Source organism: Crinia signifera, chromosome 2 (genome assembly GCF_055691185.1).
Source record: "Crinia signifera chromosome 2, ASM5569118v1, whole genome shotgun sequence".
Classification (NCBI taxonomy): domain Eukaryota; kingdom Metazoa; phylum Chordata; class Amphibia; order Anura; family Myobatrachidae; genus Crinia; species Crinia signifera.
Window position 1 is genome coordinate 145,558,858 of NC_139218.1, and position 12,983 is coordinate 145,571,840.

General features: G+C 46.5%; 1 protein-coding gene across 2 annotated transcripts in view; it reads right to left on the reverse strand.

Moving 5' to 3' along the window:
- ARL8A (ARF like GTPase 8A) overlaps window positions 1-12,983 on the reverse strand; it is a 55,820-nt gene that overhangs the window by 27,412 nt on the left and 15,425 nt on the right. For both annotated transcript variants that reach the window (XM_083173088.1, XM_083173089.1), the window contains exon 3: window positions 2,447-2,520. In XM_083173088.1, the coding sequence (XP_083029214.1) occupies window positions 2,447-2,520 (74 nt within the window). The remainder of the gene's footprint in view (window positions 1-2,446; window positions 2,521-12,983) is intronic.

Here is a 12,983-nt window from a genome sequence, read left to right on the forward strand (position 1 = left end):
CCCTCCAGATGTTGTGGAACTACATGTCCCAGCACGCCCTGACAGTTTTTGCATGCTCTTATAGGAAATAATGTGGCAATGCATGTTAAAACATGTAGTTGCACAACATCTGGAGGGCCACAGGTTGAAGACCCATGCACTAGAGGATATTGTTAAAGATATTGCTCAGAAAGGGCCTTCTGAGCAATATCTTTCACAATATCGTCTAGTGTGTACACTCAATATCGTTACCGATGTTTGATGTCTGCTAAACATGCCGGTCAAATTGGCTATATATCCAAATGATGTATAGGGAGTCCCAGTGACATCACTGAACAATATCAGCAGCCAAAATCATTCAGTGTGTATGCACAACATTGGCATTGGCAGGGTCAGCTAGTGTGTATGGCGCTTTAAGACTTTAAATAGAAGCCAATTATGTCACTTGATTCTGTGAGGAGACCTGCAAAACATGCACTGTCGAGGACATGCACTGTCGAGGACCGCCTGAGAACCTCTGATTTCGATTTTGGGAGGGGTGTGTCCCATACTTGCTTACCTGACCCTTTCTATGAGGGAGAAAATGTATGATTGCGATCACCTGTGGGGAGCTAGGTAATTGATAAGAAAGGTGATGGCAATCATACATTACCAGGGAAGTCCAGCAACAGAGCATTTTCTCCCTCATGGTGAGGGTCAGGTAAGCAAGTATGGTCTGTCCAAATATTAATCTGAATTTCAGTGTTCAAACTAAAGATGTTCACTTTTGTGGGCTTCATGCAAAAGCAGCCAGTATATAACCTGCATGCAAAATAAATACATTTTACTGGCCTTTTTTATTACTTTACTCTCAGATTCGACTTAGATTTAGTCTCTAAGAATCAGCCGTTTTGTGCTTGAAGCATTTCAGTCTGATACACGTAATGAGAACATTTATACACAAAACAGAATGGCTTATCCCTGGCTAATACCAGTCCATCAAAATGATAAAACAACATAACAGGCTGTGTGCGCCTGAACAGAGCAACACTAGAATTGGTTTGTTGGGCTCCATCTAGTGGCCGCGAGCATGCATGACACTCAAATTTTCCACACAGGAACAATGTTTCCCTTTTATTATATAGCATGCTGGCTATGCATAACTATGCCCCCAAAGTAGCATGCAGCACTGCTCTGTGACAGCAAGGTGATAATGTTGTCCATAGCAACTAATCATATTCTAGCTATCATTTATCAGTCCCATAGTTAGGTCATTATAGTAGAATTATGGTTGCTATTGGAACAACTACAGTTGTCCTTTCAGATTTGAAAAACATCTTTGCATTTATGCCTAGAACACCCAACAAAGGTATAGTCATGCCCCATTTTCCCAAGCATTGGGACACGCAGGCAGGAACTTTCAGTGGCCATCCACATAAGACAAATGCCAGAAGCAGCCAAGAGCAAAGCTACGTATGTTAGGAAAGTGAGAAAGTCTCCCGGATCTGCCCCCACTACAGAGTACAGTGGACTAACCTAGTGGCCAATAACGCGATTCGACATTGTATGGCATGGGGTGGCTGGTGGCTATGATAACTTGTTCATGAAGCCACACCCCCATCTGTTGCTTGCCCTGTTGCGCCATGCCCCTTGTCTGCCCACTAGGCCTGGCCACGCCCTTTCCTTTAGCTGCTGTACTGACCTAGCTGCCACATCTCTACGTTTTATATTTACACATATTTTTGTACTTGAAGTAAGTGCTGAGCATAATATATTTTGGTGGTGGAAGCATGGCCATCCCTCCCAGTACCTGAACCCTATTCCACTCTCATCTGGAATAAGGCTATGAGAAAATGAGAAGCATTTTAGAACTGTAATACAAGAGTAATGAAATGAACAGCAATTTGTCAAAATGTCTTATTCTCTACAATGTTTGCTGTGATAGTTAAAGCTACTAGTTTTTAAATGCAGACAAACTGCTGTTCCTTACATTTCCCCAACAGTGTTCTGTAGTTTGTTTGGTGACAGTAAACAGAATTTGCAGTTTGTTACGCAAGACTCAGTCAGAGTATTTCTTCTGTGAATTCAGGCATCTACCAGATGATCAGTTCCTATTAGAAAAGACACTCCTGGACACTACTCGGAAACTGAAATAGAATTTTCACCTTAAACTTAAGCCAGGGAGAGAGCTTAAAAATAAAGAGAGCTTTATGTTTAGCTTCAGGGAACAATAACAGCTTTCCATACTGAAGGCAAAGCAAATCAATATAAGGATGTTTTCAATCTGACAAACCCAAGATCCAGTGCATTCCTATTCTAAGGAAGGCCAGTCACATATATGACAATGCATGCCACAAGTAATGGAAAGTGTATATTGATTTCATGACTTTATTTCTGCAACTATAGTTTGAACGCATCATTCACCACCATAACCAAATGTACCTGGCAACCCTGACACTGTCAGCATTATTCACACAATGATACTCACACAATGGCGCTCACTCCGCGACAGTATCTTTCCCACATGCTTCGAAAGCGTGGTTGGCCTCCGATGTCCCACAACTGGAAAGAGAAAAGAACAAGTTCATCCATTTTGTTGGCTTCCAAATCATCAGTAACCTGGGGGAAAAAACCCACACAGAAGCAATATACAGATGGCAGCTCATTTTATTTAGGTGTGTACAATACCCTCAAAACAAACCCCCTTAACTGGCCTGCATGAGGACACACCATAAAATGACACTCTAAAAGGATTTCCGGTACTTGTGTAGTATCACGGCTCCCATCGCATGCCATATGTAGTGGCATGCGATGCAATGTCATTTTTCACTGAAATTATGGACATGAGTTGAAATCATGTAAAATGCACCCCAAATGTCATTTTTCACACTGTACCACCCCCACTATCAACACCAACCCGAAGCGTGGCGAGCGCAGCGGTACGCGTCCTACGACCTTTTCATAGCCCAACTATCCACGTCGGCGTGGAGTTGAGAATATAAAGTATGGCGAGCGCAGCGAGCCACCGAGCCCGAAGTGTGGTGAGCGCACGCGGATACCTTCACAGGTATCAGTGTCCCCTCACGGGCTTCACAGGTATCCGTGTCCGCTCGCTGCGCTCGCCACACTTTCTATTCTCAACTCCACGCCGACGTGGATAGTGGGGGTATGAAATGGTCGTAGGACGCGTACTGCTGCGCTCGCCACGCTTCGGGTTGGCGTTGTTAGTGGGGGTGGTACAGTGTAAAAAATGACATTTGGGGTGCATTTTACATGTTTTCAACTCATGTCCATAATTTCAGTGAAAAATTACATCGCATCGCATAAGATCGCATGCGATGCGATTTTTCCCTGTACGATGCCCATCGTGGGAGCCGTGATACTACACAAGTACTGGATTTCCTATAAACTTCTTTTGGTTCAAATGAAATACTACTAAGGCATACAGAATAGCTGAACGAATAAGCAAGCATTAACCTTCACCACACACTATGTAGTGTTCCCGCTAGGCTGTTTTAGTGGGGCGCTGTGCCCTGCCCGATTTTTAAAGGGCAAAATGCGCCCTGCCCCTCTAGCAGCGCCCCACTAAATCAGCCTGCAGTCTGTACCCGCTGGAGTGCCCGGGCCATTGCATCGTTGAAGGGTGTTTGCCCGGCCATGGCTATGTCCCGGCAGCTCAGTGACATAGTCATGGCCGGGCAAGCCCCCTTCAGCGATGCGGCGGCCTGGGCACGCCCCCTGTAGTGACGTGGCGGCCCGGGCACGCCCCCTGTAGCGACACGGCGTGATACTACACAAGTACTGGATTTCCTATAAACTTGCTGGCGACGCGGTGGCCCGGGCTCGACCCCTGTAGCGACACGGCGGCCCGGGCACGCCCCCTGTAGTGACGCCGGCGGCCCGGGCACGCCCCCTGTAGCGACGCGGCGTGATACTACACAAGTACTGGATTTCCTATAAACTTGCTGGCGACGCGGTGGCCCGGGCTCGACCCCTGTAGCGACACGGCGGCCCGGGCACGCCCCCTGTAGTGACGCCGGCGGCCCGGGCACGCCCCCTGTAGCGACGCGGCGGCCCGGGCACGCCCCCTGTAGTGACGCCGGCGGACCGGGCACGCCTCCTGTAGTGACGCCGGCAGACCGGGCACGCCTCCTGTAGTGACGCCGGCGTGCCCGGTCCGCCCCTCCAGCGCCCTGCCTCATTTGGTTCCTAGAAGGAACACTATTATGGTATAAAATCTCATTTATTTATTTTATTTACTAACGGTACTTACATAGCGCCAGCATATTCTGTTGTGCTTTTGGTAACAAATAGTAAAAAAGCAAGACTGAGTAATAAGAGACAGGCAAAGTAGTAAGAGGTTGAAATAACATTCACTTAACCCTTACTTGTCTGATTGCTAGAAGATAGTCATTTATAATTTGTCCGGTTTATTAAATATAATGTTAATATTTTATTCTTTAATAAATTTGAATTGCTTCAATCTCAAAAAGCACAGTCTTTATACTTTTTTGTTGTTTGGCTTTTATAAGGGCTGAGTATCCCTTTAAGACTGCAGCAAATCGAGATTGTTAAATACTGTACACTCAGTTAATCTTTTTTAACCACTTGAGTTTTATGCCCGGAAATTTTGTCCAGAAAAATTTCCTTGAATACCACTATGTAGTAGGTGCGCGCCAGTAGTGCCTCCATCGGAGCACCACTAGCGCACTACCTTTAGGGGTCCCCCCCTTCGCCCCCCCAGTCGTTACGCTCCGGCGTACCCGCTGATCGTACGCCGGAGCTCCCCCGCTGCCAGCCGCCAATCACATACTGTAGTGACATAGGCGGCAGGCTCGGGGAAGTTCGGGGTGGCTCGGGAGAGTTTAGGCACCCGAGTCCTCCCAAGCCGCCGTGAAACATCCCTGAGCCTGCCGCCTGTGTGATGACTGACAGGCGGCTGGGGTAGCGGTGGCAGGAGAGTTCCGGCATACTAACGCCGGAGCGAAGGTATGGGGGGGGGGGAGGGGGGGCGGCGGCCTCCTATGATCTGTGGTGGGTTTTGCTGGGGCAGGACAAACCTGCCCTGGTAGTTTTGTCCTGCCCCAGCAAAACCCACCACTCAAGGGGTTAAAGAAGTAAGAGGTCCCTGCTCGTAAACTAAAGGTCCCCATGCACGAGCGCGATTTGGGCCATTTGCACACAATTGTGATGCATTGGGCTAATAAATTGTGTGAAACGTGTAATCTCATATGTATTTTACTTCAAAATCTGATCCGATATGCAGTCCCGTGTGCATCGGATCAGATCCAGTGATCAACAGCCCCACACTTCCTGCAATGACCATCACAGTCAAATCTATTTAGAATAGAAGCAATATAGTATTATACAGTACCCATATTATAATGGACTTACATTCACAGAAAACTATATAGTCACAAATAATTTGAACTAGCATATCCTCTACTACCAGTGAAGAAGGAAATAAAGTATCTTTTGCTATGAGTAGCTGTTTTTTTGGTACTAGTTTCCTAGCACGGTGCCCACGATTTTCATCTTATGCTATTGTTTCGATCGCATCGCATGCGATCAGACCCGATGTTTTAATTGTACAGGCACCCTGATGGATGATTACTATGTTAAATGCACCCCCATTGTTAATGCCACCCCCACTATGAACGGCAACCCAAAGCGTGGCGAGCGCAGAGAGCCCGCGGGGGGCAGCGGTACGCGTCCTCCGACCTTTTCGTACCCCCACTATCCACGCCGGCGTGGAGTTGATTTTATATAGTGTGCCGAGCGCAGCAAGCCACCGAGCCCGAAGTGTGGCGAGGGGATGCGAAATACTTCACATGTATTCCGCGTGCACTCTCCACGCTTCGGGCTCGGTGGCTCGCTGCGCTCGACGCACTATATAAAATCAACACCAACTTTGCTACGGAAGCTGCACTTTTTTGTGTATTCATTTGTTGACAATGTGTGATTATACTCAAGACTGCAGATTCCACTGTTAAGATAATTAACTGCTTACAAACTTCCTTACTGATTTTTTGAAGAAATAAGTAATAATTTTGGGTAGCTTGGATGACATGGAATAAAGATTATATGCAATTCCCTTGACATATCACGAAGTGCAGTCATCTAGTCACAGACATGAGGAATAATAAGAGGAATAGGCTGTGTGTTTTGACATCTGATATCATGGCACAGTGTGCTGCTCCACTGCAATAATAAGAATGTTAAAAATAATATTTATATAGCACTTTCATCCTAATAGGACACACAGATTGGCATCCAATTAGCTGTATTAATTTACCACAGCTAACGGAATTGCCCAGGGCTATCCAATTACCTGCGATGTGTCGCAGCTTATAAGCACGCTGGGACTATTCTATTTTCTCCAATCACCAGCACTTATCAGGGGTTTTGCTCACCTTCTTTAGGTAGGCGAATCCAAATCTGCAATAAGTTTCATAAAAGTATATAGGTCCACACGATAAACAGGATTTTTTTTGAGCAGGATAATTTAATAGGGGTGGTAAAAAAAGAAATTGTAAAAACTGACATGGTTTCACAATTTTTCATGGCTAATCGAAAAACCCCAACGTTTTTTTAGATTTGCTTTCACAGCACAAAAAAAAAAACACATTTAAAAAGGGACATTAATTGGGGCAGTATGGATGGCGTAATGGTTAGCATTACTGCCTCACAGCACTGAGGTCATGGGTTCGATTCCCACCATGGCTCTAACTGTGTGGAGTTTGTATTTTCTCCCCGAACTTGCATGGGTTTCCTCCGGGTACTCTGGTTTCCTCCCACATTCCCAAAATATACTGGTAGGTTATTTGGCTCCTAACAAAAAAAATTTGACCCTAGAATGAATGAAAGTGTGTGTACATGTTGAAGGGAATATAGATTGTAAGCTCCCCTGGGGTAGGGACTAATGTGAATGTTCAAATATGCTCTGTAAAGCGCTGCGGAATATGTGTGTGCTATATAATAAACTGTAAATAAATAAATGGTACTTGTTTCCTAGCACGGCACCACCGATTTTAATTGTATGAAATCGGAAAGCAAAAATCGGGTCGATCGCATCAATGTCAACCCGAAGCGTGGTGAGCGGCAGTACGTGTCCTCTGACCTTTTCATACCCCCACTATCCACGTGATTTTATATAGTGTGGCGAGCGCAGCGAGCCACCGAGCCCGAGGCGTGGCGAGCGGACGCAAATTACTTCAGACGTATTACGCGTCCGCTCGCCACGCTTCGGGCTTTGTGGCTCGCTGCGCTCAACACACTATATAAAATCAACTCCACACCTACATGGATAGTGGGGGTATGAAAAGGTCGGAGGAAGAGTACCACCGCCGCTTGCCACGCTTCGGGTTGACGTTGATCGTGGCGTTAACAATGGGGGGCATTTGACAAAATTCACCATCAGTGGGTTTACAATTAAAAATCGGGTCTGGGGGGCATTTAACATTGGTTCCAATGTAAAAATCGGGTTGGTCGCATCGCATGCCATTATAATGGCATGCGATGCGACCGATTTTCAAAGTGTGTTAAAAACCTGTTTAAAGCCCGAAAATCAGGTTGGTCGGGTCCCATCGCATACCTTAAGTTAAGGTATGCGATGGGACCCGACGGACGCCGTGCTAGGAAACAAGTACCAAATTTATAAATTAAGTAATTAATTATATGCTTGGGTAAACAGGCACATCTTAAGGCTCTTTCTAAAGAATAGTAGAGTGGAAGCCTCTCAAAGTGTGCGGGGGAGAGAATTCCAGAGTTGAAGCCACACAGCTGAAAGCTCAACCCCCAGATGAATTCAGAGAGTTTCTGATACCCAATCAGAATGTACAATGCTGGTCCAGGTGATACAGTGGTTCTATAAAATAATACTAGAGACAATGCAGCCTGCAATTGTTTTAGGCAGTGGTGGACTAGTTGCCTCATTAAATTCATGGTAAAGTGCTGTGAATTTCTGAGCACAGAGGGCAGGGCTGAAATTACGCACTTTTCATAAACTTGTGTCATAGTGTCCCTGCTCCCACCCTACGGAATGCAATTAATGTTATGGGTGAGATGCAGGAGGCACACCTTCTAGGGACTAAAAAATCTGCCCCAGGAAGGTCCCATTTAGCCCTGCCCACCAGGGTGCAGGACATCTGAAGGGGAAGGGTTGTAGGCTGAGCCGCAGGATGATTGAGTGTTTTGTTTGATTGTATGTGTGTGTGGGTGTGTTGTTTTGGGGCCCCTCAGATTCCTAGGGCCTGGGACCGCTGTCCCCTTTTATTCCACCTGTCGCCAGGCCTGACTGAGCAGGAGGAAGAGAATCCTGCCAATTTATGCACAGCAGTAATTAGATACATTACTATGGCTGACTGCTAGGTCAACAGGTAGACTTTAACTGAGGCTGAATTGTGGAAAAGTGAGCTTGCATTGGGCTGACATGAAATATATTAAGCGTAGGATTAATTAAAGATTGTAGAGAGACAGAATGAAGAGAGAGAGAGATAAAGTACAAAACACCTTTCCAGAGCCAGAGAAAACATAGTGGGAAATGATGGGAGTCCTATTTCACATGGGAGTCTACTTCTTTATTTAGCACCTTCTATAATATAATAGAAAGAATCTGATTGGTTGCCCATAGCAACATCCCATCTGAAATAGAACTCCCATCTTAGTAATTTTATACAAGGGGAATGTGATGCTTCGCTCAAGTGTAAATGTGAGCCCCCAGGACTGGAAGTGAGGCAGGGTTACCCAGAAGGGTGAAGGACTCAAGACCACATCTCTTATCTGGAACTTGGGCAAGAACAGAGGAATGGATTTCACAATAAGTTTATCATGATGCAAACTTAATGTGTTTTATTTTATTTATACTTCAGAATGACTGTGAGGGTTCTATTACACCTGGATTGGATTAGACCAATTAATGGGGTATTAAAAAACACATTATACTGAGGTGTCCTTATACCTTGAAAAATATCCAGTTTTGTATAAAAACGCACTGGTGTAGACAGTTCAGCATGCCAGGAGGGAGAACTTACCAGAAAGGAAAGGAAGAGCTTATGAACGGGCCCCATTTTTTATGACATTTAGGGGTGTTTTCTTTTTGTGTTCTGTGGGGGACAATGTGATTGATTTTATTTTTATGTGGGGACCAATGTGATATTTGTTACATGTGGAGAACAGTGTGTTTTTTTCATATGGGGGGGTCAATGGGTTTGTTTTTTTTACCTGTGGGGCCAGGGTGTTTTTCCATGTGAGATGTGGTGTGCTGTGATTTGAAGATTACTTTACTAAATATTGAAAAGTGATAAAGTGGAGAGTAAAAATTAGCAGCTAATCAGCTCCTAACTGCCATGCTACAGACGGTGTTTAACAAACAACAGGAGCTGATTAGTTGGTAATTGGGAGTCCATGTACTAACTGGGCACATACCGGGGTGTAAAAGCAGCTACAGCTTTGCTTGCCACTGTGATTGTTACCAATAATAGACCTGCTTAGCAGAGTGAACATTAAGTCAGTGGGTCTCAAACTCTGTCCTCAAGTACCCTCAACAGTTCATGTTTTTCTAGGTTACCCACCAGGTGCACCGGTGCATTCATTACACACTGACACTTTTTAACCCAGGTGGAGATAATTATTTCACTTGTGAGTCTGTGTGGAGACATGGAAAACATGCACTGTTGGGGATACTTGAGGACCACTGCATTAGGTCAATAAGGTACTTGTGTATTAGCCGGGCGCCCGGTACGTAGTTAGCGTAGTGGCGCTGTCAGAATCAGCGTAGTGGTCCGCGGCCAGCGTAGTTAGCGTAGTCAGTCAGAGCCAGCGTAGTTAGTCAGAATCAGCATAGTGTTCCCATGGACGCGTAGGCTGGCGTCTCTGTCAGAATAAGCTTTATATTCCCGCTGTGATCTTTTCTCCTTTATTATTAACTATTATTAACTAAAATCCAGTTAACAGTTAACACATTACGGTCTCAGATGTATGATATGCAGGTGTGAATGTGTTTCTGAAACACCCCCACTATCCACGCCAGCCCGAAGCGTGGTGAGCGCAGCGAACCCCTCGAGGGGACACTTTACGTGTCCTCCCAACCTGTTCATACCCCCACTATCCACATCGTCCTGGAGGTATCTGGCAGTTACCGGCGCTGTGTGAGAGGCGCTCACTAGACTTGCCATGGATGCCGGGGACAGAGCCAGGCTGCCGTGGAGTGACTACGCTAACTATGCTAGGCAGCCATTGGACTACTCTGACAGCATAGCTAGCCTATGCCTGCGTACGTATGCTCTTTGGGCGCCCGGCTAATACACAAGTACCGTCATTAATACTTAGGAGTGTAGGTAGCAGAGACTGGACTCATCCCATCTCCAGAGCTACTTTCTGTGCAAAGGCAGCAGAGGTTTTTGGTTCTTTCAACAAACATTATCTTATCAGAAGAAGTCTCCCATTGCCATGGAGACTAACAATGTTGCGTCACTTCCGGTTCTGTCTGCAGCGTCATCAGTGTCTCCTCGTGATTTTGCCTGACCAGCAATCTACTGGGAGCTCCCTGCGCTGCCCTCAGACATCAGCGATAAACTGCCCTGCACTGATATGGGTGGAGAAGGTAGCGGAATTAATCCTACAAGCGTTAGCGGGAACCCCGGAGACAGAACACAGCCAGCGGCTAAACAGAGGGACCCGATTCCTGACCGCGCACTACTCCTCCGCTACTCCTTAATATAAAGACACGCATACCACTCACTTCCACTCCACTCGTGAGTACTGTGGATATTTCAAATTGAGAGGAGTGGTTACTCCTAAATGAACAGCCTAATAAAGGGGTATGGGAGAAAAAAAAAGGTTGGGAATCACTACACTAATACATTAAATTTGCCAATAGGTCTTTTAAAAAAGTTAAATCTGCATTGGCTTTGAATAGGTGCGTGCTGATATTTCCACCTGTCGGAAATATCGGCACGCATTGAATCATTTTCTTTGCCTTTCGCATTTTTTCCCCCCTTCCTCCCCTTATCACATGGACACATTGATCTATCTCTTCACTTTATCTCCCTCCAAGCTTTGATACATATGCAACTTTATTACGGATATGGATTGTTAGGTCGATAGTCAGAAAAAGAAAAAGGTTGCCACGCATTAGGTCGTCAGGGTCAAAAGGTTGACACAAGCAAAAGGTCGCCATGAAAAAGGTCGACATGAGGGTTTTAGTATTTTATTTAGTATTTTCTTGGCGATGCTGGTCGGCATGGGCACAGTGTAAGTAAAATGCATCCCCAGCATGGCTCGCTGCACTTGCCATGCTTAAACTCCGGAATGCGGGGAGGGAGGACTAGACCCTGGACTGGACCAGGGGAACACCCAGTGATTTATGGGCGTCCCCATAAAAATTCTGGCTGTTACCCTGGGTACGCGGGTGGGCTGATGCACACCCAGTCTTCGTCCTAGCGCTTGTAAGTAGAAGTCCGTTCAGATCAATATGATTATATCAAGAAACTTTCACTCCACTCAAGCTGTGCTAGTTTCACAAGACAAGACAAGACAATAAAAAAAAAGTCACAAAGATTAAAAAATACCTTATGAAAACGGACAGTCTATGCAAGATGAACCATGTTTGTAGCAAAAACCTTTCTGTCCTGTGTCCAATAAGATTGCATCTTGACTGGAGCTCGTGGCTGTCTCAATACTACGGCACGTTTCTTATGGATTTTATTTTCATGTTCCTTCTAGAAGCTGGACAGGGCACGACGGTGCTGCACTGGGGCAGAATAAAGGGGGCGGAATGGGCCCGCTGACGGTACCGTTGTGGGCGGACCCGACAGGCGATGTCACTAAAGGAGGCAGATCGGGCCCGCCGACATCACCAAAGGGGGCGGGCCTAGCCTCGCCGAAGTCACTGCCGGGGAAGCGTTGGCATCTACGGCGGTGCTGGTCTTCCCTGTGTGCACCAGCGGAGATAGGCAGCAGGCTGTTCTAGCAGGGCGCTGCTAGAGGGGCAGGGTGCATTTTGCCCTTTAAAAAAAAAAATCGGACAGGGCGCAGCTCTCCGCTAAAACAGCCTAGTGTGAACACTCCCTTTGAGTGCCAAGATAGGTGTAAAAATTCGCAAGCAAACATTTTTATTCATCATAATGGGATGCAGTGTAAATCCCAGCGGTCGGGATCCCGGCGTTCAGAATCCCGACGCTGGAATCCCGATCGCCGAAATCCCGACACTTTCTCCCTCCGGGAATGTCCACGACACCCCCGGAGGGAGAATAAATTTAGTTTGCCGAGCGTAGCGAGGCACCGGGCCCGCTGCGTGGCGAGCGCAGCGAGCGCAGCGAGCCCGCAAGGGGGGGGGGGCGATCCACGTCCCCCCCCCTTGTCGGGATTTCGGCGATCGGGATTCTGAACACCGGGATCCCGACCGCCGGGATTTAATACTGAATCCATCATAATGACCTGTGTATATAGGAAATCTAGAGAATAGGTTTTGGAGGTCAGACACACAAGAAAAAGCACTAGGTCTGCCCCCCAAAAAAAAAAATTATGAGTGTGTCAGGGGAAACGCAGGAGTGCCTAAGCGTTTTAGGGGGAGGGTATTGGATATGCCTGTATTCATTGCAGCCGCCAAGTCCAGGGCCAACAGCGTGTAAATCATTCGATGGCGACCAGGATTTACCCATCTCAATCCTGTATTTTGGATAGAAGCTTTAATAGTCTGCAAGAAAACCCACAATACTGTCATGGGTACAAATAATAGAACACTAGTATTAGGTTACTCACCTAGCTTTAACCCACTGTCTGCCACACTAAACCATTTTTCTCCTCTTGAACCAGAACCCTCTGTGGTTTTATCTGGGCTACCACACTCTGGGGCTATTTTTACATCTTTGTTTTACACCACAAAAATTAGCTGCCACCCACAGCCCAGGGGTGTGTGTGTGTAGGGGACAGCTCTGGATGGGTGAAGCCTGGGGGACCCCTTTATTGGGGGGGTCCCCACTCCCACAGGTATCCCATCCATGGCTGATCAGGCATGGTAGTCA